The following is a 27,586-nucleotide window of genomic DNA, read 5'->3' on the forward strand; positions in this document are numbered from 1 at the left end:
CCAAGAATAAGTGACAATTAAATGCAAAGTGGGGAAACTGGATCAGAAAAAGGATCCTGGAAGAGAAAAAAAGACATTAAGCGGAAAAACAGGTGAAATTCAAATCGCGTGTGCACTTTATAGTGTTTACTGGCACTACTTGATTCATTTTGATCATTATACTACAGCCATCCAAGATGTTAACAAAAGAGGAAGCTGGGTAAAGGGTATTCGTGAATTCTGTACTACTTTGCAACTCTTAGGTAAGCCCAAAATTACTTCAAAAGTTAAAATGAAAATGTAATTGGGGAGATAACTGGATAATTATCTCACCTTAGAGTGATCAAGAAAGAGAAAAGAGGCCTGGGAATCTCCTTTTCTAGCAGGAAAGGAAATAGTCATAAGACTGTGAGTGTCAGTGACTAAAAAGGACAAACATGAACCCATGTTTCACATTTGTCCATCAGTCCAGCCCAGGACCCCCCTAGCATACTCTGGGCTACTGAAGCCTTTTTTATTGAGCCACTTTTGGAGGTGATTCTTCACCAGCCTAGTGTCCTAGCTTAAAATTACAAGAGGAATAATATCCATAAATTAAAAGGTTTTTTTTTTTTCTTTCTTTCTGAAAATGCATTTCAAAGAGGAGAGTTTGGGAGTTTTGCTCATGTGGAGTATTTCCCCCGACAGAGGGGCTGAGATTGGTTGGGTTGGGGTGAATGTGAGCTGACTCCTGCTGTGTTCAGAACTGGATATACCATGAGCTTTGGGAGAAGCAGTCCGATGCGGGGCTCTGAGGGTGGACACTCAGGCCGGGAAGGAGCACAGCCTCTCAGTAAGGATCAAGGCCCCAGAGCAAAACTGGACCACCCCAGCAGTGAACTGTGGTAAGTGTGGGCATGCTGCATAGCAGACATTCCCGACATTAATCTGGGAAGCCTGAGCTCTGCTTATTGTTTGGTCACTTCCTGATGATCTTAGGCCACTCACTAAGAGGCTCTGTCTGGGCCTGTGTTCTCCTCTATAAAACAGGAACCTGGACTGGGCTGTGTGCTTCCCCTATACTGTTCTTCAGCTACTTCTGGATGAAAAGGGAGGGACTGGACGTCTTGAAAGGTGGAAGAGCCACGCTGGTAAGTACAGGGCTGGGATTCCAACCCAGGTAGTCAGCTCCAAAGCACACATCCTTAATCAGACGCCACACTGGCTCCCAAGGCCAATACTGCCCCAAGCCTGGATGATGGGTGGCACCCATATGCTGCAGCCCTGGCTGACGCCCTGATGCCCCCTCACGAGAGCCCAAAAACTGGCTTTGGTGGGATATTGCACACCTGATATAGCATTATCCTTTCATTCTTATCTTGACACTGAGAGGTGGACATTGTTATGGAGATAGAGATCTTAGATGGCTTGCTCAAGGTTACCTAGCTACAAGGTGATGAAACAGGGCTTTGACCCTAGTTTTCGTTCATGACTCCAAGGCCATATTCTTACTGATTGAGGGGAACAAGTATGATTTCAGATCCTCTCCTAGAATTCAGTTCTGAACGAAGCGATAACTCTCAGCAGGAGGCCACTCTGGAACTTAGACTGGCACGCTGCCGCAGCTCCTCCTCAGGAGTCTTTGCTATTGCTCCCCCACCATGGATCCAGAAGAGGACTCCTGTGGCTTTATCTGCTTGCTGAAATTCAGACACAGAATAGTACGTTGACACACTTCTCTACTAACATAGTAATCTACCAAAACAGGATACACGTTTATGTGACAGCAATTGCCTTTCCTGAGCTGAACCCCATGCTGGTCTCACGTTCTTCCCTAAGTCCCACAGCCATCTGTTGAATGACTCAATCTTGAAATCTGTCAGGCATCAACAATAAATGTACTGGCTTGTACAAAAGTCAACTTTTCCCCCCTTTGAAAATGAAGACACTACTCGACAACCACTTTATGTTACCTTCTGCACTCATGCAACAGGGACAGCAAGACTAGTTATAGTGCAGTGGACCTGTTCTGATAATCTGCAAGAGTATCTAAAAAAAGACGATTAAAGAAAAAGACAGCTAAGCTTTAATATCTAACTTGTCATCTTAATATTATCATGGCGTATATTTAATATATGTAACTATTCATAGTTGGTATCCTTTTTACTGGTCAATACTAATCAAAATTATTTAAATACATACAAAGATATATTTATATACACACACATATATACACACTATATATATGGTATGTGTATACATACATATGCATAAGGGTATATGTGTGTGTATGTACATATTATGTAAAATATACATCCTATAAGAGTACCATCAGCAGTTAGAATTAAAAGGGTTTAGGAAGAGAAGTGGGAGGTAGAAAAAGAGCAGAAGAGAAATATGGCATTTACTTCATAATACCTTCCTCAATTCTGAACCTTCAAACAGCCACAAAGAATTATCGAGTACCGGACAGGAGCAGTGGCTCACGCCTATAATCCCAGCACTTCGGTAGGCCGAGGAAGACGGATTGTTTGAGCTTAGGAGTTCAAAACCAGCCTGGGCAACATGCTGAAACTCTGTCTCTATAGAAGAATACAAAAATTAGCCGGGCATGGTGGCATGCATCTGTAGCCCCAACTACTTGGGAGGCTAAGGTGGAAGGATCACTCAAGCCTGGAAGGTGGAGGTTGCAGTGAGCCGAGAACACGCAACTGCACTCTAGCATGGGTGACAGGATGAGACTCTGTCTCAAAAAAAAAAAAAAAAAAAAGGAATTATTAAGTATCTACAGGACTTGGTAGTCCATAATATCTAGTCAGTTGTCATCTTTAAATACAGGATTTTTTTCTTAAATCTTTAACTTTCTCAACAGCAGCTACTTGACTGTCAAGAAAAGATATTGATTTCAAATCATCTACAAGATTTTATAATTCACTTTTCATGAGGCGCTTAAAGTCATTTGGGGTGGCACCAAATTAAGTTGTTATTCTACATTCATTTAGTAGGTATGTACTTTTTTAAATAAAGAAAAACGAGTCAGGTTTGCTACAGAGATGAGTTGTAAAGTCTGAGCCAAATTACTGGGCAGTATCCAAACACCTGGCTGCCACAAATGACTACTTTAATGTATTTCTAATGAGGGCTGGATTCAGACCAAGATGAAGACACTTAACCCATTAAGTAAAATTTCTTCATTCTTAAAAGATCACAAATTTGTAATATTAGCATGAAGGAATAAGCCAAATAACTTCATTTTTTTTTTCCTAACAGAGATGTTAGCTGCAGACCCAGAAAATACAGCAAGTATTTTGGCTGGTCATAGTGGCTCAGGTCTGTAATCCCAGCACTTTGGGAGACCGAGACAGGAGGATTGCTTGAGGCCAGGAGTTTGAGAACAGCCTGGGCAACATAGGGAGACCTCTATCTCTACAAAAAAATTTACAAATTATCTGGGTGTGGTAGTGCGAGCCTGTGATCCCAGCTACTTGAGAGGCTGGGGTGGGAGGATCTCTTGAGTCTGGGAGAGCAAGACCAGTGAGCCATGGTCACACCACTGCACTCCAGCCTGGGTGACAGAGCAAGACCCTGTCCCAAAAACAACAGCAAAAAAACCACCCATAAGACAACAACAAAAAGAAAATATAGCATTTTTAAAATAGTGAGCTCTGTGCTTTTAAAACTCCTCAACCGGAGCTGCCTAAATGAAGAATGGGCCCTTTACAAATCCCCGTCTCTGGAGGGTTTAGGCTGAGGTTAGATTGGTCCTGGGATTCCTGCAGTGGTGAAAAAGCTCTGCCTCCAATGCTACGACAAGATGACTGCCATGCACAATCATGAGTGGAGAAGAAAAGACAGAGTGAATGAAGGCTAAGAGTGGCATCTCACCTCTCACCAATTCAATTGTATAATGCAAACCTTGATGTACACAGCAAATTGGAATTGAGAACCCACAAGTCTAACTCCAGAGTAAACCATTTGTTAGGTTAACAATTGCTCAAAACATAAAACTACATATTTTCAGAGCTGAGGGAGACCTGGCTCTATACCTTCATTTGTATTTGTCAACAATAATTTATTGGGCACCTACTAAGTGCCAGACCCTGTGCCAGATCCTTTCCAGGCACAATTTCTTATTAGAATCTATGTGCCTTTTCTAATATTATCCCTATTTTGATGGAGGAACTTGAGACTCAGAATGTCCAGCAAATTGCCCAAGGGTCACAGGAAATGGCAGAGGCAGGATTTGAACCCACACTCCACATTCATTACCACCACAGAGCACCGCTCCCATTTCATAGATGACTTTGGGCAGGCTAGTTATGGACAGGTTCCAGCAGATTCCAGCCAGTAGACTTTCTAGTACCCCAGGCGGCCTTTTGCTACACATCACAAAAGCAGCTGCAATGACTGTTGAGGCTGCTTGGCTGGCAGAAATGGAAGGAAAAAGAAAAGGAAGCAGCTGACCAAATGTTCCTTCCGACTGACCATGGAGCTGCGAGCTCTCAGTTGTCTGCCAGCTTCCGGCTGACCAACAGAGAGAAGCATGTCCACCATGAGAGAGCAGCAGCCACCACACAGCCCCTCTACACTCGTTCATCCTGACTCCAAGCAAGCCAACATACACAATGCAGTAGGATCTTCCCTGCACACCTTCTCAGTGCTTTAACTTGCCACCACAATCACACACGCAGCTGCCTTTCTTCCTGATAGACAAGGTGCTTGCCCACGAGCACTTCATCAGTGATTAAACTCTGCTCAGACATGTTTTGACCACAGCTGCCCATGCAGCCCACGTGCAGTAAGACCTGCTGTGTGATCTGTGAGCCCCGACTTTTAGCAGCCAGGTAGGAGGCTTCCTGAGGGTCACTCAACAGTCCTTGGGTAGAAGCCACGGCAGGTGCAGACAACTGGACAGCTTCCGTGTTTAAGGATATCAGCACTTACCACAGGGAGGCAGGCGGACTAACTTGCACCTGCACCTCCAGAAGGCAATGGAAAGAAAATAATTTCACGGGGATGACAGCTTCCAGCCCTTGACCTGGTGCTAAAAACAGGGGCCAGGAAGTCCAGCACAGCCCTTTTCCCTGCTCCCCAACACAGCCCTGCCTACTCTCCAGTTCAGGACAATTCAGGCCAGAGTGTGACCCGAATTTGAGCTCTCAAATCCAAAGAGCTCCGAGAAACCTCAATCACAGCGCCAAAACCCTTCCATACCTGGGATGGAGGTGCAAGTCCTTCCCGGCCCTTCTTCCTGGAAAACCCAAATCACGGACGAGGTCTCTCAGGTCTTCCCTTGCCCTAAACACACACGCACTCCTCACACACAACATACACACTTGCTGACCCCACACCCGTGCACACCTCATACCACACACACATGAACACTCACTTGCTCACCCCAGCGGGCTAGCTGGCCCCCACAAGGGACACCTACCAAGTCGCACACCTGCACACCTGCCCCCAAGTGTATAGCCACTTGCTCCCCCATCCCCGCCTTCCAGCCCCCACTACACCTGCCCCAGCGCACACGCACGGGCTCGCCCTCCACCCCGCCCCGCCGCCTGCCCCCCACCCTCCTGCTCCCCGCTCTCCTGCCCCACGCGCCCCGCGCCCTGAGCCCCGCACCCCACGCCCCACCGCCCTCCGCACTCACCGGCGCCGGCGCCCGCCGTCCCGCGCCGCCCCGCGGCCTGGGGCCCCGCCGCCCCGCTCCGGCCCGCGGCTCCTGGGCTGGCCCGACCCCGCAGCCGCCGCTTCCCGTCACGTGGGGCGGCCGCCAGGCGCTGGCGGAGGGCGGGAGCGCAGCCGTCCCCGCGCCGCCCGCCGGCCCGCGGTCCCTGCCGCCTGGCTCCGAGCACAGGCCGAGAAGCGCCCTGCTCCGGGCCTCTTCGTCCCCCTCCGTGTACCGGGGCCACGACACGGCCCGCCTCGCGGGGCGGCCGGCGGGCGGAAGGTGTTCATTCGGGGGGCGCTGAGGCCGCCGGCCCCGGGCGAGAGCGCGGTCCGCGCCAGCTGTGCGAGCCGTGGGGCTGAGGTCTCTTCTCCGCCCCCGCCGCCGCGGGGAGCGTCAGGGAAGCCGGGCTTTGCCTGGCTGGCTCGCCACCCAGTTTCTGTCACCTACACAGGAGGAGGGCGCTCGGGAAATACCTGCTGAATGAACGAATGAACGAATGAATGAATCCTAGGAAATGCCTGGGCCCGCGGCCACCTGACCAGGCGGGCTGGAGGTTCCGACGTACCGCCGGTGCCCCACCAAGAGCCGAAGGCACTGTTGGGATGCGCAGTCCTCGCAGGAGGCCCGCAGCGCCCCAGGGCCCCAGGGACTGACTGGGACCCCTGACTGGCAGAGTCCACCTGCTTGATAACTTATTTGAGAAGGGAGGCCTGGGACTATCTTACGCTTTTTAGGAAAACCCAACTGCAGCTATTCCTTTGGTTCAGGCCGCAGTGAAGAACTGTAGGTTACTATGAATCCATGAACCTCTCTTCAATATACAAAGTCCAATTTCATGATGAAAGAACTGGAAAGCTTCCTCCAGAGTTGTCAGTACTCAATTATTAGCACATAAAAAGTCAAATTTTCCCAGTGATTTTCAGACTTTAGGAGCTGCTAGTGACCTGTGGCCTCAGCTTTCTTACAGCCACTCTGAGTATTGTAAAACAAAGGTATTATCCCAAGTCTGAAGGCAGATACCAGATTGTACTCCATGGTCTTCTGTTTCAAAGGGATAAAAAAAGGAAAAAAAAGAAAAAGAAAGTGGCCAAAAAAAACCCAACAATCTTCTGTGACTTGTCCTCCATCCCTACCTTAGTGTGACTCATGGCAACATAAATGCCCCATGCCCAGTGGGGCCAGTGTCACCGGCTCAGCCTCCAAGTAGGGGACTAGCTTCCCAGGAGTGTAAAGCTGTGGCCAGCAATTGAGCTTCAAGGGCAGGCAGCAGTGAATGGACCTTCAAGTCTAAGGTGGCCAACAGCTAGTGGAGCCAGGGATTGGGAAGGTACAAGAGCAAATCCAGTCTCCTCATTTTACCCAGGCTCAAAGAGACTATGTGACTTGTCATCAACTAATCACTGGCTCAGGTGGGCCTAGAATTCACCCTTGTGCTTTAGCATTTTAGTCCTCTACCAGATCACATTACACAGAGCTGCACAAGACTGGTTACAGAGGTGATATCTACTGACTGCCAGACAGTGACTTCAGAAACTGCTAGTGACTGAGCAATGAAGTAGATGCTACTAATTTACCATTTTACAAATGCGTTGATTGAGGCAAAGAAAGGTGAATGACTTCCTGTGTTAATTCACTTAGGAAAATATAAATTTAAAAAATTTTAAAAGGTGACTTGTCCCAAACCTCATGCTAGTAAGAAAAACCAACAGTAAGAATCCAGAATTTAGCAACAGTGATTCTTTTTATATAGTTTTGAATGAACAGTTTATGAACAATCTTTGTGTTCTACTTTAGATGATCCAGGAGTGAAAATGTATAACAAGAAATAATTCAGACATATTTATTTTATGAAAGGATTTATCACAGGATTCTTATAATGGCAAGCTCCATATTATTCCATCTAGAAACATCAGTTCCTTCTGAAACTTGAAAAGTCTGTGTCACAAATGACAGGCACCTTCATGTAAATGCCTGTACCATAAATGTGCAAATATGTGCATAGGCCAAATTCCTTGTTTCTATTGGTTACATTTAAGAATATCAATCATACGGCTTTCAAAACAATTATTAACTTCACTTTTAATATTTATTAGATATTCCTTGGGCCCATACCAAGCATTATTTTACAAAATGTGAAAAAGATGGGCTCTGATGAGAACGATTATTGAAGACTGAGTTGCATCGATATAACGGAATATTTTCATAGTTGCTGTCTACTCTCAAAACTTAGGATCCTTATACTTACACATACTTTGTGCTCCTCACTTTCTCACTGGGTATACACTTGGGAGGGCAAGGATTGTGTCTATGCTCTCTGCTGTATCTTTCTGCATGTAGAAAACACTCAACCAATTTTTAAAAAATTCTTGAAGCTCAATATTGAAATATTGACTAACCAGATGACTTTTTTTTTTTTTTTTTGCTCAGGCTGGAGTGCAGTGGTACAATCTTCTCAGCTCACTGCAACCTCTACCTCCCAGGTTCAAGCAATTCTCCTGCCTCAGCCTCCAAAGTATCTGCAACTACAGGCATGCACCATCACGCAGGGCTAATTTTTGTATTTTTAGTAGAAACAGGGTTTTACCATATTGAACAGGCTGGTCTTGAACTCCTGACCTCAAGTGATCCACCCACCTCGGCTTCCCCAGGTGCTGGGATTACAGGCATGAGCAACCACATCCGGCCTAGATTAACTTTAAAAGAGGCTTTTAATACTAAGATTCCATTATTCTAATATATAAGCTTTTTTAAAAAATTTTTTTTGAGACAGAGTCTCGCTCTTTAAGAGCACACGTGTAGGATAGTTGGTGTCATTTTAGAAGATAAGCAAAGAAAGGTTACATTTTCGATTTTTTTTAAAGCAACAGCTTACTATGTGCCATGTTTTTTTGTTTTTTGTTTTTTTTTTTTTTTTGAGACGGAGTCTCGCTCTGTCGCCCAGCCCAGGCTGGAGTGCAGTGGCGCGATCTCGGCTCACTGCAAGCTCCGCCTCCCGGGTTCATGCCATTCTCCTGCCTCAGCCTCCCAAGTAGCTGGGACTACAGGCGCCCACAACCGCGCCCAGCTAATTTTTTGTATTTTTAGTAGAGACGGGGTTTCACCGTGGTCTCGATCTCCTGACCTTATGATCCGCCCGCCTCGGCCTCCCAAAGTGCTGGGATTACAGGCGTGAGCCACCGCGCCCGGCCCTATGTGCCTGCCATGTTTTAAGAGCTTTTACATGTAATAGCTCATTTAATCATATACACACACACATCCATGTACTTGTAATCTAGCTTCACTAAAATAAACTTTTTTGAACTATTATTCACTCAACTATTTCTTGAGCAGCTCCTGTGTGCCAGGTACTATGCCAGAGGCTTCAGCAGATACTGAAATGAGGAAGACAGTCTCTACCCTCAAAGTTTAATGTGCAGTGGTTTATAAGGTAGAGTTGCTAGCCAGCAGGATCAACATCACCTCTGAACTTGTTAGAAATGCAAATTCTGGTGTCCCCATCCCAAACCTCCTAAATCAGAAACTTGGGTTAGGACCCAGCAAACTATTTTTACAACCCTTCCAGAGGATTCTAACGGACACACAATTTTGAGGACCACTGGATTAGTGTGATATGTGGAAGAAAAACCCACCTAACCAGATCATAAGGGAAAAAATAATGTGCTCTAGAAGTTTGATAGTGGAGCTCAGTTAGGAAGTATCTGAGGATGGGGAAAGGTTCATTCATCTGTATTCATTCAGCGTACACTTACTGTTCTTGTGCTGTGTGGCAGGCACTAAGAAGCCAAAGATGAAAGGTAACATGAGATGAGTGCTGTCGTCATCTGAATGTGTACCTCCAAAATTTCTATGTTGAAACCTAATGCTCAAGGTGATGGTATTTGGAAGTGGGGTCTTTAGGAGATAATTCTGTCACAAGTGTGGAAACTTCCTGAATTATTGCCCTTATAAAAGAAGCCTGAGAGCCTGTTGCCCCATCCACCATGTGAGGACACAGCGAGAAAGTGCCATTTATGAATGGGTCTTCACTACACCCAATCTGCCAGCACCTTGATCTTGGACTTCCCAGCCTCCAGAATTGAGAAATGCATTCTGTTGTTTATAAACTACTCAGTATATGGTACTTTGTTGTAACAACTTGAAATGACTCAATGAATTTAAAAGCAAGCCAGTAGTTTAACTGCTCTAAATAGCTAACAACATAGGTCCAAAATGTGAAATATTGCTTAAACTGTTACCTTCACATTGAAGCTCCTTTATGCTCGTGTATATATACTTTATATATACACATATATATATATATATTTTGTTTTTTAGGAGTCGTGCTCTGTCCCCTAGACTGGAGTGCAGTGGTGCAATCTCAGTTCACTGCAACCCCTACCTGCTGGGTTCAAGCGATTCTCCTGCCTTAGCCTCCCGAGTAGCTGGATTACAGGCACTCAAAACCATGCCCAGCTAACTTTTGTTTTTTTTAGTGGAGATGGGGTTTTACCATGTTGGTCGGTCTGTTCTTAAACTCCTAACCTCAAGTGATCCACCCGCCTCAGCCTCCCAAAGGGCTGGGATTACAAGCGTGACCCACTGCGCCCAGCCTGCTCAAGTGTATTTTTGACACAATATTTTGATGAAATATTTATAACATATCTTAACTATTACATTATCAACAAGAATCAACACCAGAGTCCTCAGTATATATTTTGTTCATCATGCATTCATTCCACAAACATTTATTGAGCACCTACTAAGTACAAGCACTGTGCAGGCTAATGACTAAGTGAGGGATTCGAAGGCAATGTATGGACCCTGTCCCAGAGGAATGCACAATCTAGTGAGGTGACAATGCCAGGCATGGCAGTGTTTGTTGATTCCCCACAGCTTTGTTCTTGTCAACTATAGTCACCAAATAAAAATGTGAATAAAACCTCAGGATCTTTGAGTGAAGCAAAAATCCTTATAGTTACCTTAAAATGTTGAGTGTCTTATGGTTACAGATGACAATGTAGCAGGAGTAACCTTAGGCCTGTAAACTCAAATGTGTAACAAAGATAATTTTTTTTTTCTGTAACTGAAACCTATTTCTATTTGAAGCCTCCATTTACCTGCAGTGACAATAATCTTATCAAACGGGAGGCCCTCCTCCTTTCTTTCAGTTTGAAACCTCCATTTATCTGCAGTGACAATCTTATCAATGGGAGGCCCGCCCCTTTCTCCAGGGCTTTGTCAAGACTGGGGAGACTACCCGAAGTGCCAAGATGAGAAGAGATAGACCTTAGGTCCTTGTGTCACTGGTCCCCACAGAAGTTCTGAGATGTTCTTTGTCCACCATAGTGTTTGGTTTTCAGTCTTTTGGTTTCAGGCTTGAGGGCTGGAGATGTCTGTGGCTTCAATTCTCATGTGGTATGGCAGAAATCTCTGTGTGGCAGCCCTTCTGCCTGGACATATTTGAAGCATCACCTCAGAACTTGTTAGAAATGCAAATTATAAGGCCTCCCCATCAACCTCCTAAATCAGAAAGTCAGCAGACTGCAAATTCTCCAATGTTCCATGCTACAAAGGTTCCGCCCAGGAAGGATTGGGCAGGCATCACCATTCTCTCCTTCCCTTGGAGGAGAGAGGGTAAGTGAATCTCATTCTAGTCCCTCCTCTCTTAATCTCGATTTTTTTTCCTCAGATGACAACCCTTCCATCTCAAGAGTTCTGCTTCAGAGGCACCTAGAACAGTATTAATATAGTTAGTTTTAAGCAAGGAAGTACTCTTAGTTTTAAACTGGGAAGTACTGGAATAAAAAAAAGACATCTTACCTGCCACAAAACATTTTTGCAGATGAATTAAGGCTTCAGGTTAGGCGATGGGTTCAGAAAACCGCAGAGAGAAAAAGCACAGCAAGAACCTGTAACCACTTTTTCAGACTATTAAACTCAAGGTTCTTCCTTCTCACACCATCATCCTGCCACTTCTTTCCTTCGATGACAATCAATAGGATACAAGACGTCTCCAAGGAGAGCCCCCAGAGGAGGCATTTTACACCCTTGAGCTCCAATCCTCACAACATTGCGAGATGGCTTGTAATTTCCATCTCAGAGGGGAGGACGCTACAGCTAGAGTGTATGTCCTAGGTAAGCAAAGAAGCCAAGGTTATAACACAACTCTGAGCCACTCCAAAGCCTGCCCTTTCCTCTAAACTGCCTTCTATGACCAATACCTTTGTAAAAACCAGCTGCCAGTTCTTAAACACTTACTCTGTGTCAAGTGTGTTTACAATCTCTACAATAATCTCCACTCCTTTGATCATCCTTCACAGAAAGTGCTAAGACAGCATTTTCCTGATGAGGGGACTGAAGCTGAGAAACTGAGTAACTCACCCAAGGTTTTGGTGCAACAGAGTAAAACCTGAAATGAGGTCAGGTTTCTAGCCCCAGATTCTCCCAAGGTAGCTGCTTTTGATACTAAAACAATGTGCCTCCTGGTGAAGGAAATGGGGATAATACTAATCACACTCATTTCACTATTGTAATGAAAATCAAATAAGATTTGAGATGTGGAATATGATGATGTTAATACCATGACGCTAATACATTTAACTCCAATTTAAGACAGATGCCTGCCTCAGCTCAGATTTAAGACTGTTCAATTTTGGGCAAGTCTGATCAGCTTTCTTGGCACCAACCTGAAAGAACTAGACTGAGCAACTTTTAAGTTTCCTCCCAGCTCTGAAATTCAGTTTTTAGACATAAAGTATTACATACATAAATAAGAAAAATTGGGAAACACTTCTCAGCTTTCTCTTTTTGAGGATCTCACTTCTAGTACTCTTTTGAGGTTTATCTTTTGGCATCCTCAGAGTTCTTCATATTTTTGTAGACAATGCAATAATTTCCAATAAAATGACACATCACAGAGGATGCATACAATAAATATTCAAAACATATCTGTAAGTTTTATTTTTTCAGACATGGTACCATTCTGTCGCCCAGGCTGAAGTACAGTGTGGTGATCCTATCTAACTGCAGGCTGGAATTGCTGGGCGCCTGTGATCCTACCACCTCAACCTCCCAAGTAGCTAGTATCGCAGAGACACCACCATGCCTGGCTAATTTTTTTTTTTTTTTTTTTTTTTTTTTTTTGTAGATACAGGGTCTTACTATGTGGCCCAGGCTGGTCTAGAACTCCTGGCCTCAAGCAATCCTCCCATCTGAGCCTCCCAAAACGCTGGGATTACAGGCATAAGCCACCACACCCGACAAGTTTAAGTTTTAAATGTGCAAAATATTTAGGGATATGTATCGCTCCCATGAATGATAAAAGAGAAGCAGAAAATATTTCTTAGTAAGTGAATTACTGGGAATTAGACTATAATTGATACCTACAGCAATTTAAAAACTTCACTGTAGCTATTAATACATGCAGAAAAAATGTAGTTGGATTTTATGCTTGCTACTTCCTCACTCTTGAGTAAATTATCCTTTCTATGCATCAGTTTCCTCATCTGAAAAATAGGCATTCTGGTAATACACACCTCATTAGGCTGTTCTGAGGAATGTGATAATACACGTAAAACGCAGTCCCTGGCACACTGTAAATGTCTAACAAACGTTTGGCGGTTATTACTGGCGTTTCCCAGCCGGTTATTATTTTTTACATGTGAGCAGGTTAATTCAGAGCATTACTTCAAAACAAATACTTGAATACCTATTTGTCCAAGGAGCCTGGGTTACAGGGAATTCACTAAATAAAGCTTCTAGTCTTACGTTATATAGAAGGGCGATGAAGAGACAAGAAACAGATTAAACAAAGAAAAGCACGATAATTTCAGACACAACCACTGCCATATTTAGAGTACTGTATACCGGCCCCCCGCGCCAGAATTCTTTCCCTTGAGGCTGCCCCAGGAATCCCTTTGACCTCTGCCGTTGGACGTCACAGAAAGCGCGACCAATCGTCGCCGGCTCCCGGAGCTTCACTCTTCTCTCCCTTCCTGCAAAATTTGACACGCCATTTGTTTCTACGTCTGACATCGTTCTCTTTTCTCTGGTCCCTGCGAGCTTTTGCAAGCTGGACCAGGCCCCAACACTCGCACCAGCTGCGAGAGAAAGAGCCCGGCATTCGGCGCACTCAGAGTGACGACACACTCGAGTCTCCGCCCGGGTACGTCACTTCCGGAACGCTTCCTTCGCGGGGCTTTGTGGGTAGCCGACTGGGGTCTCCTGGCGACGACGATGGCGGGGGATGTGGGCGGTCGCAGCTGCACGGACTCGGAACTGCTGCTGCACCCGGAGCTGCTGTCCCAAGAGTTCCTTCTCCTCACTCTAGAGCAGGTTGGGCGCGCCGGATCGGAGGGAGGGAGGGAAGGAGGGCGGGCGAGTGGGCCTTCCCAGGTGAGGCGCTTGCACCTGAGCTTGCCTTAAGTAGCCCTCGGCAACCACTGACACTCCCGCCGGGTTTGTGCCACTCTCCACCCACGCAAACCAGCCAGCTGTCCCCTCGCTCCCGCTCCTCGCCTCCTCTCCGAAAAAGAGACGTCCGTAGAATATCAGGAATGCTTGGGAAATAGGGCTTATCTATCTGAGTCCCGATGGCTTGTAAAGAGGAATCCCAGGCGATACCCCCTGCCTGTGTGCAAGCACCGACCTGAGGAAGAAAGGAAGTGGGGAAGAAGCGTAGAATAGACATGGAAGGTAGAAATCATGGACTGTCAGGACTGGAAAGCATCTGAGAAGCCGTCCATTGCACACCCTCTCTAATCGTTTAAAGATGATTAAACAGTTCTAGAGAGATGAAGTGACTTGTTTAAGGTCATAGCATCTGTAAATGGTACTGCCAGGGGGAGAATTCAGGGCTCCTGGCTCTCCATGTAGTGCGTGCTCTTTTCCAGCTGGTGTGGCCTGTAGTAATAGGAGAAAAATGAGAGAGGAAAAAAGTGATGTTTTAAGTGATAGAGAATTACTGAAAGTTTCCTTGGGGTTTATGTATCGTATTTTGTTGTTTTCCATATGGTTTTCCCCTGGTACCCTATCTTTCTTGAATTTCAAGTCCTCTTGCCAAGTAGAGCTTATTTTAATTATGGTAGTAAGTTTTTACCTGTGGTTATCAAACTTTTTAGGTACTTAAGAATCAGTCGAGGGCTTGCTAAAACACAGATTGATGGGCTCCGTCCCCTGTTTCTCGTTCAGTAGTTCCGGAATGTGGCCTGAAATTTTGCATTTTTAACCAGCTGGTTGCTGGCCTAGACAGCACGCTTTGAGAACAGCTGTCCTAAGGCAATACTTTCCAAAGTAACGGGCCTGTGAATTCTCTGGGAATGTTGTCCAAGAGAATCCTGGGAGTTTCCCCTACCTCTGAGTGAGTACAGGGTAAAAATAGGTGAGTCCAATATACGAAAGAGAAGTAAAATGTGCTTTTATTAGTTTTTGTTAGAGGATATAGGCTTGTCAGTTGTACTGTTTAATGTTTTCAATGTAATGTTTTCAAGCCTTTCTGAGTTGAAATTGAAGAGCCTGTGATCTCATTTCCATTCTCATTTTTCCTTCTTAAATCCAAACTCTGTTTTCATGACTACTACTGTGCTTATGCTGTGGTTTTCATGATGTCAAGAACAAATTGGAAAATGAGGAGGAATTTGGTGATTTAGATAGAGATGGTTGGACAGTGACTGGAGGCTTACTTGAAAGGACCAGTGAAAATGGGGTGCAGGCTTTCTAATGATGTACTGCTACTGTCATCAGTACGGGGATAACAGTTTCTATCTGTGGTATTATTTGAAATCTTAGTAGTTAACTTCAATTTAGGAAGCACCAGATTAGAGAAGCACGAGAAATATAAGACAGACTGAGACCTTCATCCCACTAATCTGATCATGATAGTAACACTCAAAGTAGCTTATTGACAGAATGTGGTGATTGTTAATCATTGTTAGCTTTCTTTTGTCTGTTTTTCCCGGGCAGTCTCCCGTTTTCAATCCCCTTTGTATATTAAGATAATATTACTGGAAATGATCTTTCATGCTTGGTGTGTTGGCTGAGCAGTTGTGGACAGCAATCCTTGTCACACTGAGAAAATAGGACCATTGTCTTTAAGATGAGGCTGAACCTCATATTTACAGAATTCAACCTATAACACTGCCTCTGAGTGCACGTGTTTTGTGAAAATGGTTTTTTATAATTTGTTATTTAAGCAGTCATGTTTTACCCTGTTAGGTAAGGTGGTTACTTACTAAAATAAAAAATGTTGTTTTGAAATTGCTTTTGTTTCCTTTCCCACAGAAGAACATAGCTGTTGAAACTGATGTAAGAGTAAACAAAGACAGTCTTACTGACCTTTATGTCCAGCACGCAATACCATTGCCTCAGAGGGATTTGCCGAAGAATAGATGGGGGAAAATGATGGAAAAGAAAAGAGAACAACATGAGATTAAAAATGAGACTAAAAGGTACTTTTTGGTGGTTCTAGTTTTCAATGTATCTTATATAACTAAACAGTTACTGATTTTTCCTGAAGTAAACTTAAGTAAAAAAGTTATTTACTCAATAACTATCTATTGAGCACCAGGCACTGTCCATATAGCAGTGAATAAAACTGACAAAATTCCCTGCTCATATTTTTGTTGGGAGAAACATAATAACACAGTTAAGATATGGTATTGTTGTATAGTAATAAAGACCAGGGAGAAAGATTACAATTTTTGGTAAATTGTCCAGGAACGATCTTAGTGAGAAATGACATTTTAGTAGAGAGACCTGTAAGAAGAAGAGAACAAGCTAGCATTCCAGGCAGAATACAAGAGGCTGGATCTTGAATGTGCCCATCATATACCAGAAACATCAAAGCAGCCATCAGGGCTGGATGGCGAAGTAGGAGGAACGAGTTGTGTTGGGGGTGAACGGGAGAGGTTGTCAGATCATGTAAAGCTTTGTAAGTCATTGTAAGGACTTTGGCTTTACTCTGAGATGAGAAGCCACTAGAAGGTTTTAAGCAGAGTGGTGACATCATTAGATGTACATTTTGACAGGATGACTCTGGCTGCTGTCCTAAGAAGTGATTTAAGGTGTGTGGGGAGGGAATGGGCGTGTATAAGAGTGAAAGCAGGGAAACAAATTAGAAGGCTGTACTGTAATCCATGCAATAGATGGCGGCAGCTTTGACTACAGTAGTAAATTTGGTAGGTTGGAGCATGCATGTTTGACGATAGAGCCAATAGGATTTCCTGAATTTTGAGAAAAAAGTCAAGTCAGGTAAAACTCTAAGGTCTTTGAATAATACACAAATGGAAGGGCCTGTTAACTAGCTTAAGTTATGCTATTTAAAATTATTTAATTTCAAAAAAATTTTTATAAAACCACAAGCAAGTGATTTTTCTTTTTTAAAGAAAACTACATGTGATTAATCAGTGTTGTTGATTGGTTAATAAGTACAAAGTGTCCTAAGATCCTTAAGTGAACTCTTCTGTGTCTATTATATCTCAAGTGGATACTATCGATCAATTAATTTTTTTAGCACCTTCTATTTGTAAGACACCATCATAGGCAATCCACTAGAAGCAGTGAGAGAATACAGAGTAGGAAGGTGGGGGTAAAGGGGAGTATGTTCCTCTGAGTGTTAGTCTCTGTTTTACAGAGAAAAACTTAAGGATTGAGATTATTCTCCAAGTACGAAGAATACATGTCTCCTCATTGTCTTTTGGAAAATACACACATAGTATGACTTTTGATCAAGAATGCATTTCAGATTGACCATCATTTTAGCTTGGTGGTTACTTTTACTTGTACAGACTATGTAGTGGTGTTAACTTTCATAAATATGGCTTACACTGCATATGACTTTTAATTTACTTTTGCTGTTATTCAGCCAGTATTTTCCTCTTGATCAGCACATTCAGGCATATTGTTCTAGTAAGCAAAACTTTATGTGCTGGTCATAGTTTCCTTTGAAGCAATCTTCGTACAGCTGTCTTGATTAGTCCCCCAAAATCATTTCGGAAAGGATCTTTGACTGTTTTTTAAATTCACAATTGGATCAGAGCATTAGAACTGGAAGGATCTAAGAGATCATCTTGTATTGTTGAACTGCTTATTATTTTATCTGTGGAGGAACTGAGATCCTGAGAAGAGCTATAACATGCCCACGGTCACACAGAGCTAGGACCAGGTCCATAGCAACATAGCCCGGTGCTTGTCAAACTTTAATGTGCCTCTTGAATCTTAGATTAAACAAATTGTCAAACCCTGCTCTCAGTCCCTGTTTCCCTTCTACAAAGGCAGTGGGTATACAGTGAGCTTATTTCTCATTTTCTACCAAATGATGTTCAGTGATGACCCAAGAATTGTTGAGTTTGGCCAACTGCCTAGGAGTCTGGTTCAAAGGTGGGTTTGATGTATTAGTTCAGGTTGATGCCCCAGATTCTCCATTTCTTACAAGCTCCCAAGCTAATGACATTGCTGTGCTGGTGCTGCTGGTCCCTGGATCACACTTTGAGTGGCAGGGCTAAAATGTTCTTCCTGATAACTGGCTATGTCAAGTTCTTTTAACATGTTTAATTAAAAGGATTTTTTTTTTTTTGAGGCCAGGCGCAGTGGCTCACGCCTGTAATCCCAGCATGTTGGGAGGCTGAGGCGGGTGGATCACCCTGAGGTCAGGAGTTCAAGACCAGCCTGGCCAACTTGGTGAAACCCTGTCTCTACTAAAAATACAAAAATTAGCTGGGCATGGTGGCATGCACCTGTAATCCCAGCTACTCAGGAGGCTGAGGCAGGAGACTCGCTTGAACCTGGGAGGTGGAGGTTGCAGTGAGCCGAGATCGTGCCATTGCATGCCACCCTGGGCAACGAGAGTGCAACTCCCTCTCAAAAAAAAAAAAAAAAAAAAATTTTTTTTTTTCAATTGATCTGTGATATAGCTTGAGGTATAATAAGTAGTAAGCAAATGAATGCTTTCATTATTAACCTTTACTATTAAGAGTGGAAATTAGGTTTCCAGGAGGTAAATATGAGACACTTGCCAAATTTTACAATTGAACTTGTACAAATGTCATAGTTACAATTAGTTTAGAAAATGCCTTGGCTTTAGAGACCTTTATTGAATGGAGTAGAATGCTGTGCCTCATTTGTAGACTGCTACTGTGGTAGTCTTGGTATAGTTTTATAGTTTATTATCCTTTTTAAATAATAACAGATTACATGGTTAAGATAACCTCATCAATAAGCTGGTGTTTGTTTTTTAACTAGGAAATCTCATTTTAAGTTCCAGGGCTAGATGGTTAATTGATGTTTTAAAAATAGCTGCATCTTGTGTATACATTAAAGCTAACTTTGAATTTCTTGTACATAACTATTTTAAACTTTGAAATAAAACACTAGGAAATTCTTTCATTTAGAGTGAACATAGAAAATTCATTTTTAATAGTCTCACTTAGAATAGATTAGTCTTATCAATAAATCTTTTTGTTTACTGTTTATTTTAACTTGAATTCCAGTGAACTTGAATTCCAGATGGTATTTTTCAAGAGTGCATCTCTTTGATTTCAGGAGTAGTACTGTAGATGGGTTAAGGAAAAGACCCCTCATCGTATTTGATGGAAGTTCAACAAGTACAAGCATAAAAGTGAAAAAGACAGAGAATGGAGATAATGATCGACTCAAGCCTCCCCCTCAGGCAAGCTTTACCAGTAATGCCTTTAGAAAATTATCAAATTCCTCTTCGAGTGTTTCACCCCTAATTTTGTCTTCCAATTTGCCTATGAACAATAAAACGGAACACAATAATAATGACACTAAACAGAACCATGACTTAACGCATAGGAAAAGTCCTTCAGGCCCTGTGAAGTCGCCACCATTGTCCCCTGTTGGAACTACTCCAGTGAAGTTAAAGCGAGCTGCTCCTAAAGAAGAAGCAGAGGCCATGGTAAGTATGGGGGTGGTTTCCATGCTGGTAAGTGGTCTGAATGAAACCTGAGCAGTCTGCCTGATGACGGGAGGTGGGTCGACTGTGCTACATTCTGTTCTTGAACCCTTTTGATGGTCTGTCCAATTTGTATAATACATCTCATTACTCCAGTACTTGAATCCTGGAATTTTAAAATCCATGGTGATTAATGTTTTTAAAAGTTCACTCAAGTTATTTCTGCTTAAATACGTAGAGAGAGGAGCTGTTAGGCAGTTTTCCTAGATTTTTCTCATTTAATTCCTTTAACTGTCTTGGAACTAAAACAGATAAATATTCCTTTATTAGCAGGGTTTAGAACATTAAGTAATTTGTCCAGGGTCACACATTTATTAAGTAGCATTTGGGGCCTGACCTTAAGTCTATCTTAAACCCACACCTTAAACCCACACCAGAATCTTTTTAAGATTTACCACTTGCCTCGCCTGCTGCTCAAGTTACCTCGCTTTGTGGGGATAGCCGAAGTTGGGGAAATCTATTATGTTGCGCTCTACTATGTTGAGTCATTTGGATGCTTGTTGGCAAATTTGGTGCAGTTAACACAATGTATTAGAGTTTAATTTGTGAGATGAGTTTTTATATATACATATATATATGTAATATATATAGGCTCTTCAGAAAAGTACTTTTACTTTTAAATACCTAGTAGTTTAATAGCCGTTATTCCTGTAGTATACTTTGGCTTTGGTATTATTATCATCTAATCATGTATCCAAGGGATCAAAACTCGGAAAATTCAAACATTCTAAAATAGTAGACCCTGGGAAAAGAAAACCAGCTGACTTGGTCATGAGTTTTTTACTTTCATGAGTTCATTGACTCCTGTCAGTAACCCTATGAAGTAGGCATCTTCGTTATTCCTATTTCACAGATAAGGAAACAGAAACTTAGTAAATTTAAATAAGTTTGTCCAGAGTTCCAGAGTTATTAGTAAGCAACCGGACTGCAATTTGAATTTAGGTTTCTTCGATCCCAGGGCACACACTCCGGAGGCCATGCTTCCTCCATACACCCTTCAGCTACCTTTGTAGGAGAGAGGAGGAAGGTGTGGGATAAGAGTTATAAGAATAAAGCTACATCTCAAATATTGCCATAAGCCTCAGAATTTTTTTTTTCCAGGCTGTTAAACAGCATTTCTCTACCCTAGAAAATTTTACTCTTTTATAGATACGAGATACACATTTTTGTAGAGACAGGGTTTCACCAAACCTCTTGGCCAGGCTGGTCTCAAACTCCTGACCTCAAGTGATCCGCCTGACTCGGCCTCACAGAGTGCTGGGATTACAGACGTGAGCTGCCTGCCTGGCCTGTTTCCCACTGACTTTGGATTGCCAAGTTGATGGGGGAGATGGGCTGGACAGGGAGAAGGCAGATCTGGAGCAGTCAGTGGTTTTCAACTCTGATTGTATGTTAAGATCACTTGAAGAGCTTCCAAAAAAAAGCAAAAAGAAGTCAGAGCCTTATCCCCCTACCTTTTATGGATTCTGGTTTACTTGGTTCTAGGATAAGACCAGGCCTGGGGCATGTTTTTAAATGCTCTGAGTTATTCTAAACTACACAGGTTTGAGAACCACAGCGCTAGAAAACTCACCCCCTTCTCTTTGAATATATTCCCACCAGATGGCAGCAGTGATCTTCCATTAATATATTAATAGTAAACCTTGGTTGTTTAAAATGTTCATTTTAGTTGTTTTCTGATATTCCTACAAGTATAAACTAATTTCTGTTCATGTCTTTCAGAATAACCTGAAGCCCCCACAAGCAAAAAGGAAGATACAACATGTTACTTGGCCCTGAAGAAAAGTTTCCAAAAATGTAAATATACTGTAACTGTAGTTTTTCAAACATGTTCATATATATTGACAATATTTACAGAAATCCTGATTATTGTGGAATTTTCTTAAGAGGTTCCAAATAGGTTTAAAAAAATAAAGGATTTATTTTCCTTCCCTTCTTCCCTCCCTCCCTTCCTTTTTTAAAATTCTTGCCTGTCTTGCCCTGATTAGGAAAGAATATCTTTTAAAACCGATGGCTTAGTATATGTCATTTATATTGACCCTACTGAAATCATTAGCTGCAAGTCTGCTATAAAGCATCCATTGAATTGGCCAGGCACAGTGGCTCACGCCTGTAATCCCAGCTCTTTGAGAGGCTGAGGCGGGCAGATCACCTGAGGTCAGGAGTTCGAGACCAGCCTGACCAACATGGAGAAACCCCGTCTCTACTAAAAAATACAAAATTAGCCGGGCATAGTGGTGCTGTAATCCCAGCTACTCGGGAGGCTGAGGCAGGAGAATCGCTTGAACCCAGGAGGTGGAGGTTGCGATGAGCTAAGATCATGCCGTTGCACTCCAGCCTAGGCAACAAGAGCGAAACTCCATCTCAAAAAAAAAGAAAGCATTCAGTGAATTTTAGGAGTTACTCTCATTAGCCTTGTTCAGAGTCTTTGGGGAAATTTGAGATTTTTTTTAAAACTCAAATATTTTACTAGTTTGCCTGCCATTTTAATTTCTTTTACAAAGCAGAAGCATATAAGAATTTATCATAGTATTTTAGTAAATATTGCAACATTCATCCTTAAAGGTTCACCAAGAAAAGCATCTTTGTAGTACTGCTGGAAAACTATTGAGAATATACAGATAAAAATGTTGTTCTTTAATTGCTTACATTGCTTCTTCCCATAAAAAGCAAAAAGGAATCAGTGCTTGCTATTGTTCCTTTCCTTGAAGTTGTAACAATTGATATATATATTATGAGTTGACTGGTCGATTCTGCACCTGGCCCATCCTTTAGAATGTTCTTGTCATGCAGCAGTCCTACCTACTGTTTTCATGAGCAGTCTGTGATCTCACTCTGTGAGTTCAGCTATTACTCGCTCCGGGGAGCTTAATCTTTTCAAAATGACGTTGATTTAAAAAATCTTAGGCAGAGTAATCATGTTAGAGGTGGTATTCGATGGAAGAAAGTTTAGAGAATTGGGAGTGGGGGTAGAATTCTAGAATTTATAAGAGTCCAGGAAGCATAGCAGTCAGGGGCAAAAATTAGTGTAATATGGAGTAGGCAATAGAGGAGCCACTGGAGTCGGAAGTCACTGCAGAGTGCAACATAGGAAGATGGACTCCTAGCTTACATGCGATTCCCTGCAGCTGTAATATAGACTCTTCCCACAGGGCTGTTCCACACAGAATTACCTGCTAAGGTTTTTTGTTTATTTTTGTTCGAGTGGTATTTTTCACTCCAGTTGTATAATGGAAATCAGTGGGAAGATAGGGTTTACCTTATATTCATGAGTTCTAGTTTCTACTGTTCTGCTGTGTGTTTCTAAGCAAAAGCAAAGGATACTTCATACTTTTTTGTTATATGATTGATCTTCAAATTGGGATTTACCTTTTTAAATATGTTTTAAAGTAGTCTTATTTCTCTTTTGATTTGTTAAAACAAGCATTTTAGTTCAGCTATTGAATAGCCTTCCAAAAAATTTATTCAGCCTTGCAGGTAAGTATCATAGTAAGACTTTAACCCAATAGTTTTTAATCATTTTGCCTTTATTCCAGACTGTAAATCTGTACACATAAGATAAAACATACTAAGTACTGCATAAATTAACGTTACAGTAAATTGTTATCTGCAGGGCTGATAGACATAATAATGTTGGTGGGCAACTGTGATCCTATACATAAATATATGCAAAAGGAGATTTTAAAAGTGCAGATTTTAGAGTAGATGGACAAATTTTATTTTATATTCAGTTGTCCTTTCCGCTTCCTTCTGTGTTTCTCTCTTAGTTGAGAGAGAGTTAGCCATTTGACGATTTTAAGTCAGTGGGAACTTATTTTTAGTTACTCAATAAAATTAATATTTTATTTGTATTTTAACTTACAGAGTAGGTTGGTAATAACAGCTGAACTGTGTAACATTGTTGCTTCAAATTGAAGTTTATATTATGAACATTCAGAATCAGTGCTCATGTAGCAGCATATTATTGAGCTATTTTGAGTTTGAAATGATGTGGAGAAACGCTAAACCATTTACTATGTGTTAACATGATCCCACCTTCTTAGAGCTTTGTTCCTTCTGAAGGTGTATGGATACAGCTTGAAATGTCTTTCTCCACATAGTGAAGCATGCAGAATGCTGGGAATCTGGAGCAGCAGCCCTGGGAGCCCTATGTTTTGAAGTATTTTGGTTTGCTTCAAAGGTTAGAAGAACTTGATATGTATGGCAAACAACTTTAGAATACTAGTTACTCACTAACATGAGGCGGATAATGTTGCTCTTGATTCTATATTCCAGTAAAGCCAGCTTTTCTTATTGGAGTAGGCAAATGAATGGCATTAGAGTTAGTGGGTGGCTTGTAAGTTGTAGTTATAGTCACTTTATCACTTCCTGCCATTAGCAGGCATCCTTGTTTTTTCTTCCTTTCCCTCATTGTTCCTTCTTTACCCTTTCTCCTTACACATTTTCTTTCTCTATTTTAATTCTCCTGCCTCCTTACTGTAGAACCCAAGCTTCTGGCTTAGGTTTGCAAGTCTTATTGCTTGGCCCTCCTCATTCAATGAGAGGTGAAGATAGGCTGACCCCCTGTCCTCTTACATTTGAAGGATCATAGACTGCTGTGTGAATTCTGGAAAGTCTCAGGACCCTACAGCACCAGGGCACTGAATGACTTCTCAATGGCTGTAAAGACAGTACAGTTTTCCAAAGTAGCCTAATTCATCTGGACAGCTAGCAGGCACTTTGGAAGGTTGGTTCAGTTACTACTATGAGGCCATAATATATTTGCTAGTATTAAAATTCTTCAGAATTGGAATTATTATTTGAAATAATATTTTGGTTGACTTAAGTTTTGAGAGACGATTCTAAAACTGATCTAGAGACTCATTCAATAGCAATGTGACCTTTTAAAAACTTACATTAAGTAAAACTGCCAGTAGATTAAATCATATATATATATATATGTGTGTGTAAGAGCTTCCTCTATTTACTACTGTTGAACTTCAGTAATTTTTAGAGGCTAAATGATGGTCAAATGTTTTTAAGTGTGCTCTTTTATTAAATGCTTGTGCAGGTTTTGTAATTCAGTACAGAAAAGTTTAACCTTGTACATTTTGTATGTAAAAAGTCTTTTAAGTAGCCTTATCCTTATTTAAATAAACAGAATAAAATTACCTTGAGTAGGTCTGTTGTTCTTATTAAAATGGAAAAATGCTCTGTAATGACTTGATCTGTTTTTATTCGAGTAAACAATTTTGGAAAGTATTCTTTATAGTACAACTTTCTGTACCTGGATTAAGATCAGATGTGATTTGAGTAGTCCAACCACGTCTTGCAGCCCTTCTTTGAATGAGAGGATGGCTGGAGTAGTCTGGTGCTGGGATATCATGGTGCTACAGAGCCTGATACGTTGACTGTCACTACATGTTGAAGGATGGAAATAGAAGTCTCTGAACCTTCCCATGTAATGTTAAAGCTCTTAACAAAATGAGACAAACTAGAGATTCAGTTGAGAGATTTTATGTTAGAGTGATCTGAAAAAAAGTTAATTTCTAAACTGCTATCTTAATATTACTGTATTTAGAGACTGTTGCTCTAAATTAAATAACTTGGAAAAGACTCAGGTAACTTTCTACTTTGTCTTTTGTTTTATTTTAGAGATGAGGTCTTGCTCTGTCACCCAGAGCTGGAGTGCAGTGGCATCATCATAGCTCACTGCAGCCTTGAACTCCTTGGCTCAAGCGGTCCTCATGCTTCAGCCTCCTATAGCTGGAACTACAGGCATGCACCACCACACCCAGCTTCTACTTTGTACTTCACACGTAGATTCTTCATTTTTTTTTTGGTCTGGACAGAAGAGACAAAAGTCTTATTTCCACTTAGATTGTTTTTACTGAAGTACATTTTACTCACTAAAGTGCATTACTTTTTCAGTTTTTTAATAACTTGATCATCTTATTGTGGAATAAAAAATAGAGATTTGAATTGCCTGTATATTTGTTGAGTACCTACTATGCTAGCTCTTGGGAATGAACAAGGCAGATTAAGTACTTGCTCTCATAGAGAAAACAGACAAGTGAACCAGGATATAATGGACAGTTGGTAGAAAATAAAACAGGGTCATGAAATGGTGAAGGACAAAGAAAGTAGGATGAGGAGCTATTTTAAACACAGTGGTTAGGAAAGGCCTCTGAAGATACTATATTTTGAAGAGAGCATGACTAAGGCATAGCTATGGAAAGCTTTCAGGAGAAGGATTCTACATGTGTCTGATTTTAGATGGCTGCATAGTCCTCCCATCAAGGCTGGAGTCAGCTTCCCACCACTTGTATATGGACTGGCCTTGTAACTTGCTTTGATCAAGTGAATGCTTCTACTCTTACACTTGGACCTCTGCTTGCAGCCCTGTGAAAAAGCCCAGGCTACCCAATGGAAATGCATGGTTCTCCCAACACCCAACAGCTAGCACTAACTGCCAGACATGTGGCCAGTAGTCACCTATCCCCGGTCTAGCTGCCAGCTAACTAAAGCTGCATGATGAGCTTCCTGGTGGAATCAGTCCAAATTGATGACACTCAGAATCATGAGTGACTAAAGTAGGAGTTGCAGAAAGCCGCTAAGTGTTGGGGGTAGTTTGCTACCCAGCAGTAGGTAACAGGTACCAGACAAGGACAAAACATGAAAGCCCTAAGGCTTACTAGGTTCTTAGAACAGAAAGACTGGTGTGGCTCAAGTGAATGAAAATGGGCAATGGTAGTATAAAATGACGTCAAAAAATAGGCAGGACCAGATGATGTATGACCCTACGTAGGACTTTGGATTTGATTCCAATACCAATTGGAAGCTGTTTGTTAACTGTTGAGACTTAACCAAGCATTCAGTTTAGTCAAAAATAGACTAGTTGAGTAAGTCGATAATAGCCCTATCTTTTATCCTCAAGTAGAATTAGCCAAATTGTGTTTTGTTTTTTTAATCTTCAGGTAAATAGTTTAAACTAAAACTTATTTGACGAACAGTTAAACCTTTAGGAGACTTTAAAATGCTTTACCAGTTATGGTGAAAGACAAATACTTTTCATAAATACAAAACCATCCTATCTTTCGAAGCCTTCTGTTATGTCTGTTCTGCCTTGCTATGTAATTTTTGAAAATAAACTTTTAAAAAATAAACTAGGACAGTTTTAGAGTTTTGGAGACATTGCCACAGTAGTACAGATTTTTAACATAGCCCACACTGTTTCCCTGCTAACATACATTCGCATGCTACCTTTGTTGAAATGACTCATTGTTAACTAAAGTTCATAATTTTTTTCGATTTTCTGAGTTTTTCCCTAGTACTGTTTTACAGTGCCAGGATCCTACCCAGGATACCATGTTATGTAGTTGTCATGTCATGTTAGGCTTCTCTTGGATATGACAGTTTCTCAGACTTTCCTTGTTTTTGATGACTTGACAGTTTTGAAGAGTAATGGTCAGGTAAATACCTGGGGAATGTTCCTCAGTTGAGATTTTTCTGATGTTTTCTCATGACTAGACTGGGGCTGTGTGTTTTGGGGGGAAGACCACAGAGGTAAATTGCTATTTTCATCACATTATTTTGAGAACACATACTGTAAACATGATATTACTTTTGAGGTTAACTTTAATCTCATTTGGCTGACATAGTGTTTGTCATTTTTTTTCCACTATAAAGTTACTGCTTTTCCCTTCTGAATGTCACTTTTGCCCCCCGCCCCCTCTTCCCCCGTGGAAAAAAAAAAATGGTTATTTCTGTTTCCCCTTTTCATACATACTGTGCTCTTTGGAACAAAGTCACTTAAGGAATGCGGAGTTACTTTGCTGGCGAAGTACCTAAATTATTTGTAATTCTGCACAGGAGACTTATCTGTTCTCTACCATTAATTTTATTCAATGATGTATGTCAGTATGACTCATGGATACTTAGTTTGTATTTTGGGTTAAAGTCTAATGTGTGTTTTTGTTTTTTGTTTTGTTTTTTAACTCAAATTCTTTCTTGCATCAGCCATTGAA

General features: G+C 41.8%; 2 protein-coding genes across 10 annotated transcripts in view; one reads left to right on the forward strand and one right to left on the reverse strand.

Annotated features, from left to right (window-relative positions):
* TGFBRAP1 (transforming growth factor beta receptor associated protein 1) overlaps nt 1–13,761 on the reverse strand; it is a 72,362-nt gene extending 58,601 nt beyond the window's left edge. For 2 of the 4 annotated variants that reach the window (XM_077958954.1, XM_015113043.3), the window contains exons 1-3: nt 13,533–13,761; nt 11,432–11,742; nt 5,612–11,341 (exon numbers count right to left, since the gene is read on the reverse strand). The gene's annotated coding sequence lies outside the window, so the exon portion shown is untranslated. Of the gene's footprint in view, nt 1–5,611; nt 11,342–11,431; nt 11,743–13,146 lie in introns of all 4 variants that reach the window. The other 2 variants (XM_077958956.1, XM_077958955.1) reach the window with 2 other exon arrangements.
* A 43-nt stretch (nt 13,762–13,804) lies between these two features.
* Nucleotides 13,805–26,725, forward strand: C13H2orf49 (chromosome 13 C2orf49 homolog). 6 transcript variants are annotated; one of them, XR_013402430.1, is made up of 6 exons: nt 13,813–13,945; nt 15,890–16,056; nt 19,148–19,274; nt 19,421–19,523; nt 21,303–21,377; nt 25,215–26,725. XR_013402430.1 is itself a non-coding variant. In XM_077958583.1 (6 exons), the coding sequence occupies exons 1-5, from the start codon at nt 13,847–13,849 to the stop codon at nt 21,357–21,359; spliced, it is 573 nt and encodes a 190-aa protein (XP_077814709.1). In that variant the 5' UTR covers nt 13,813–13,846; the 3' UTR covers nt 21,360–21,377; nt 25,215–26,725.
* The last annotated feature ends 861 nt before the right edge of the window (nt 26,726–27,586 follow it).

This window comes from Macaca mulatta, chromosome 13 (assembly GCF_049350105.2).
Source record: "Macaca mulatta isolate MMU2019108-1 chromosome 13, T2T-MMU8v2.0, whole genome shotgun sequence".
Taxonomy (NCBI): Eukaryota; Metazoa; Chordata; class Mammalia; order Primates; family Cercopithecidae; genus Macaca; species Macaca mulatta.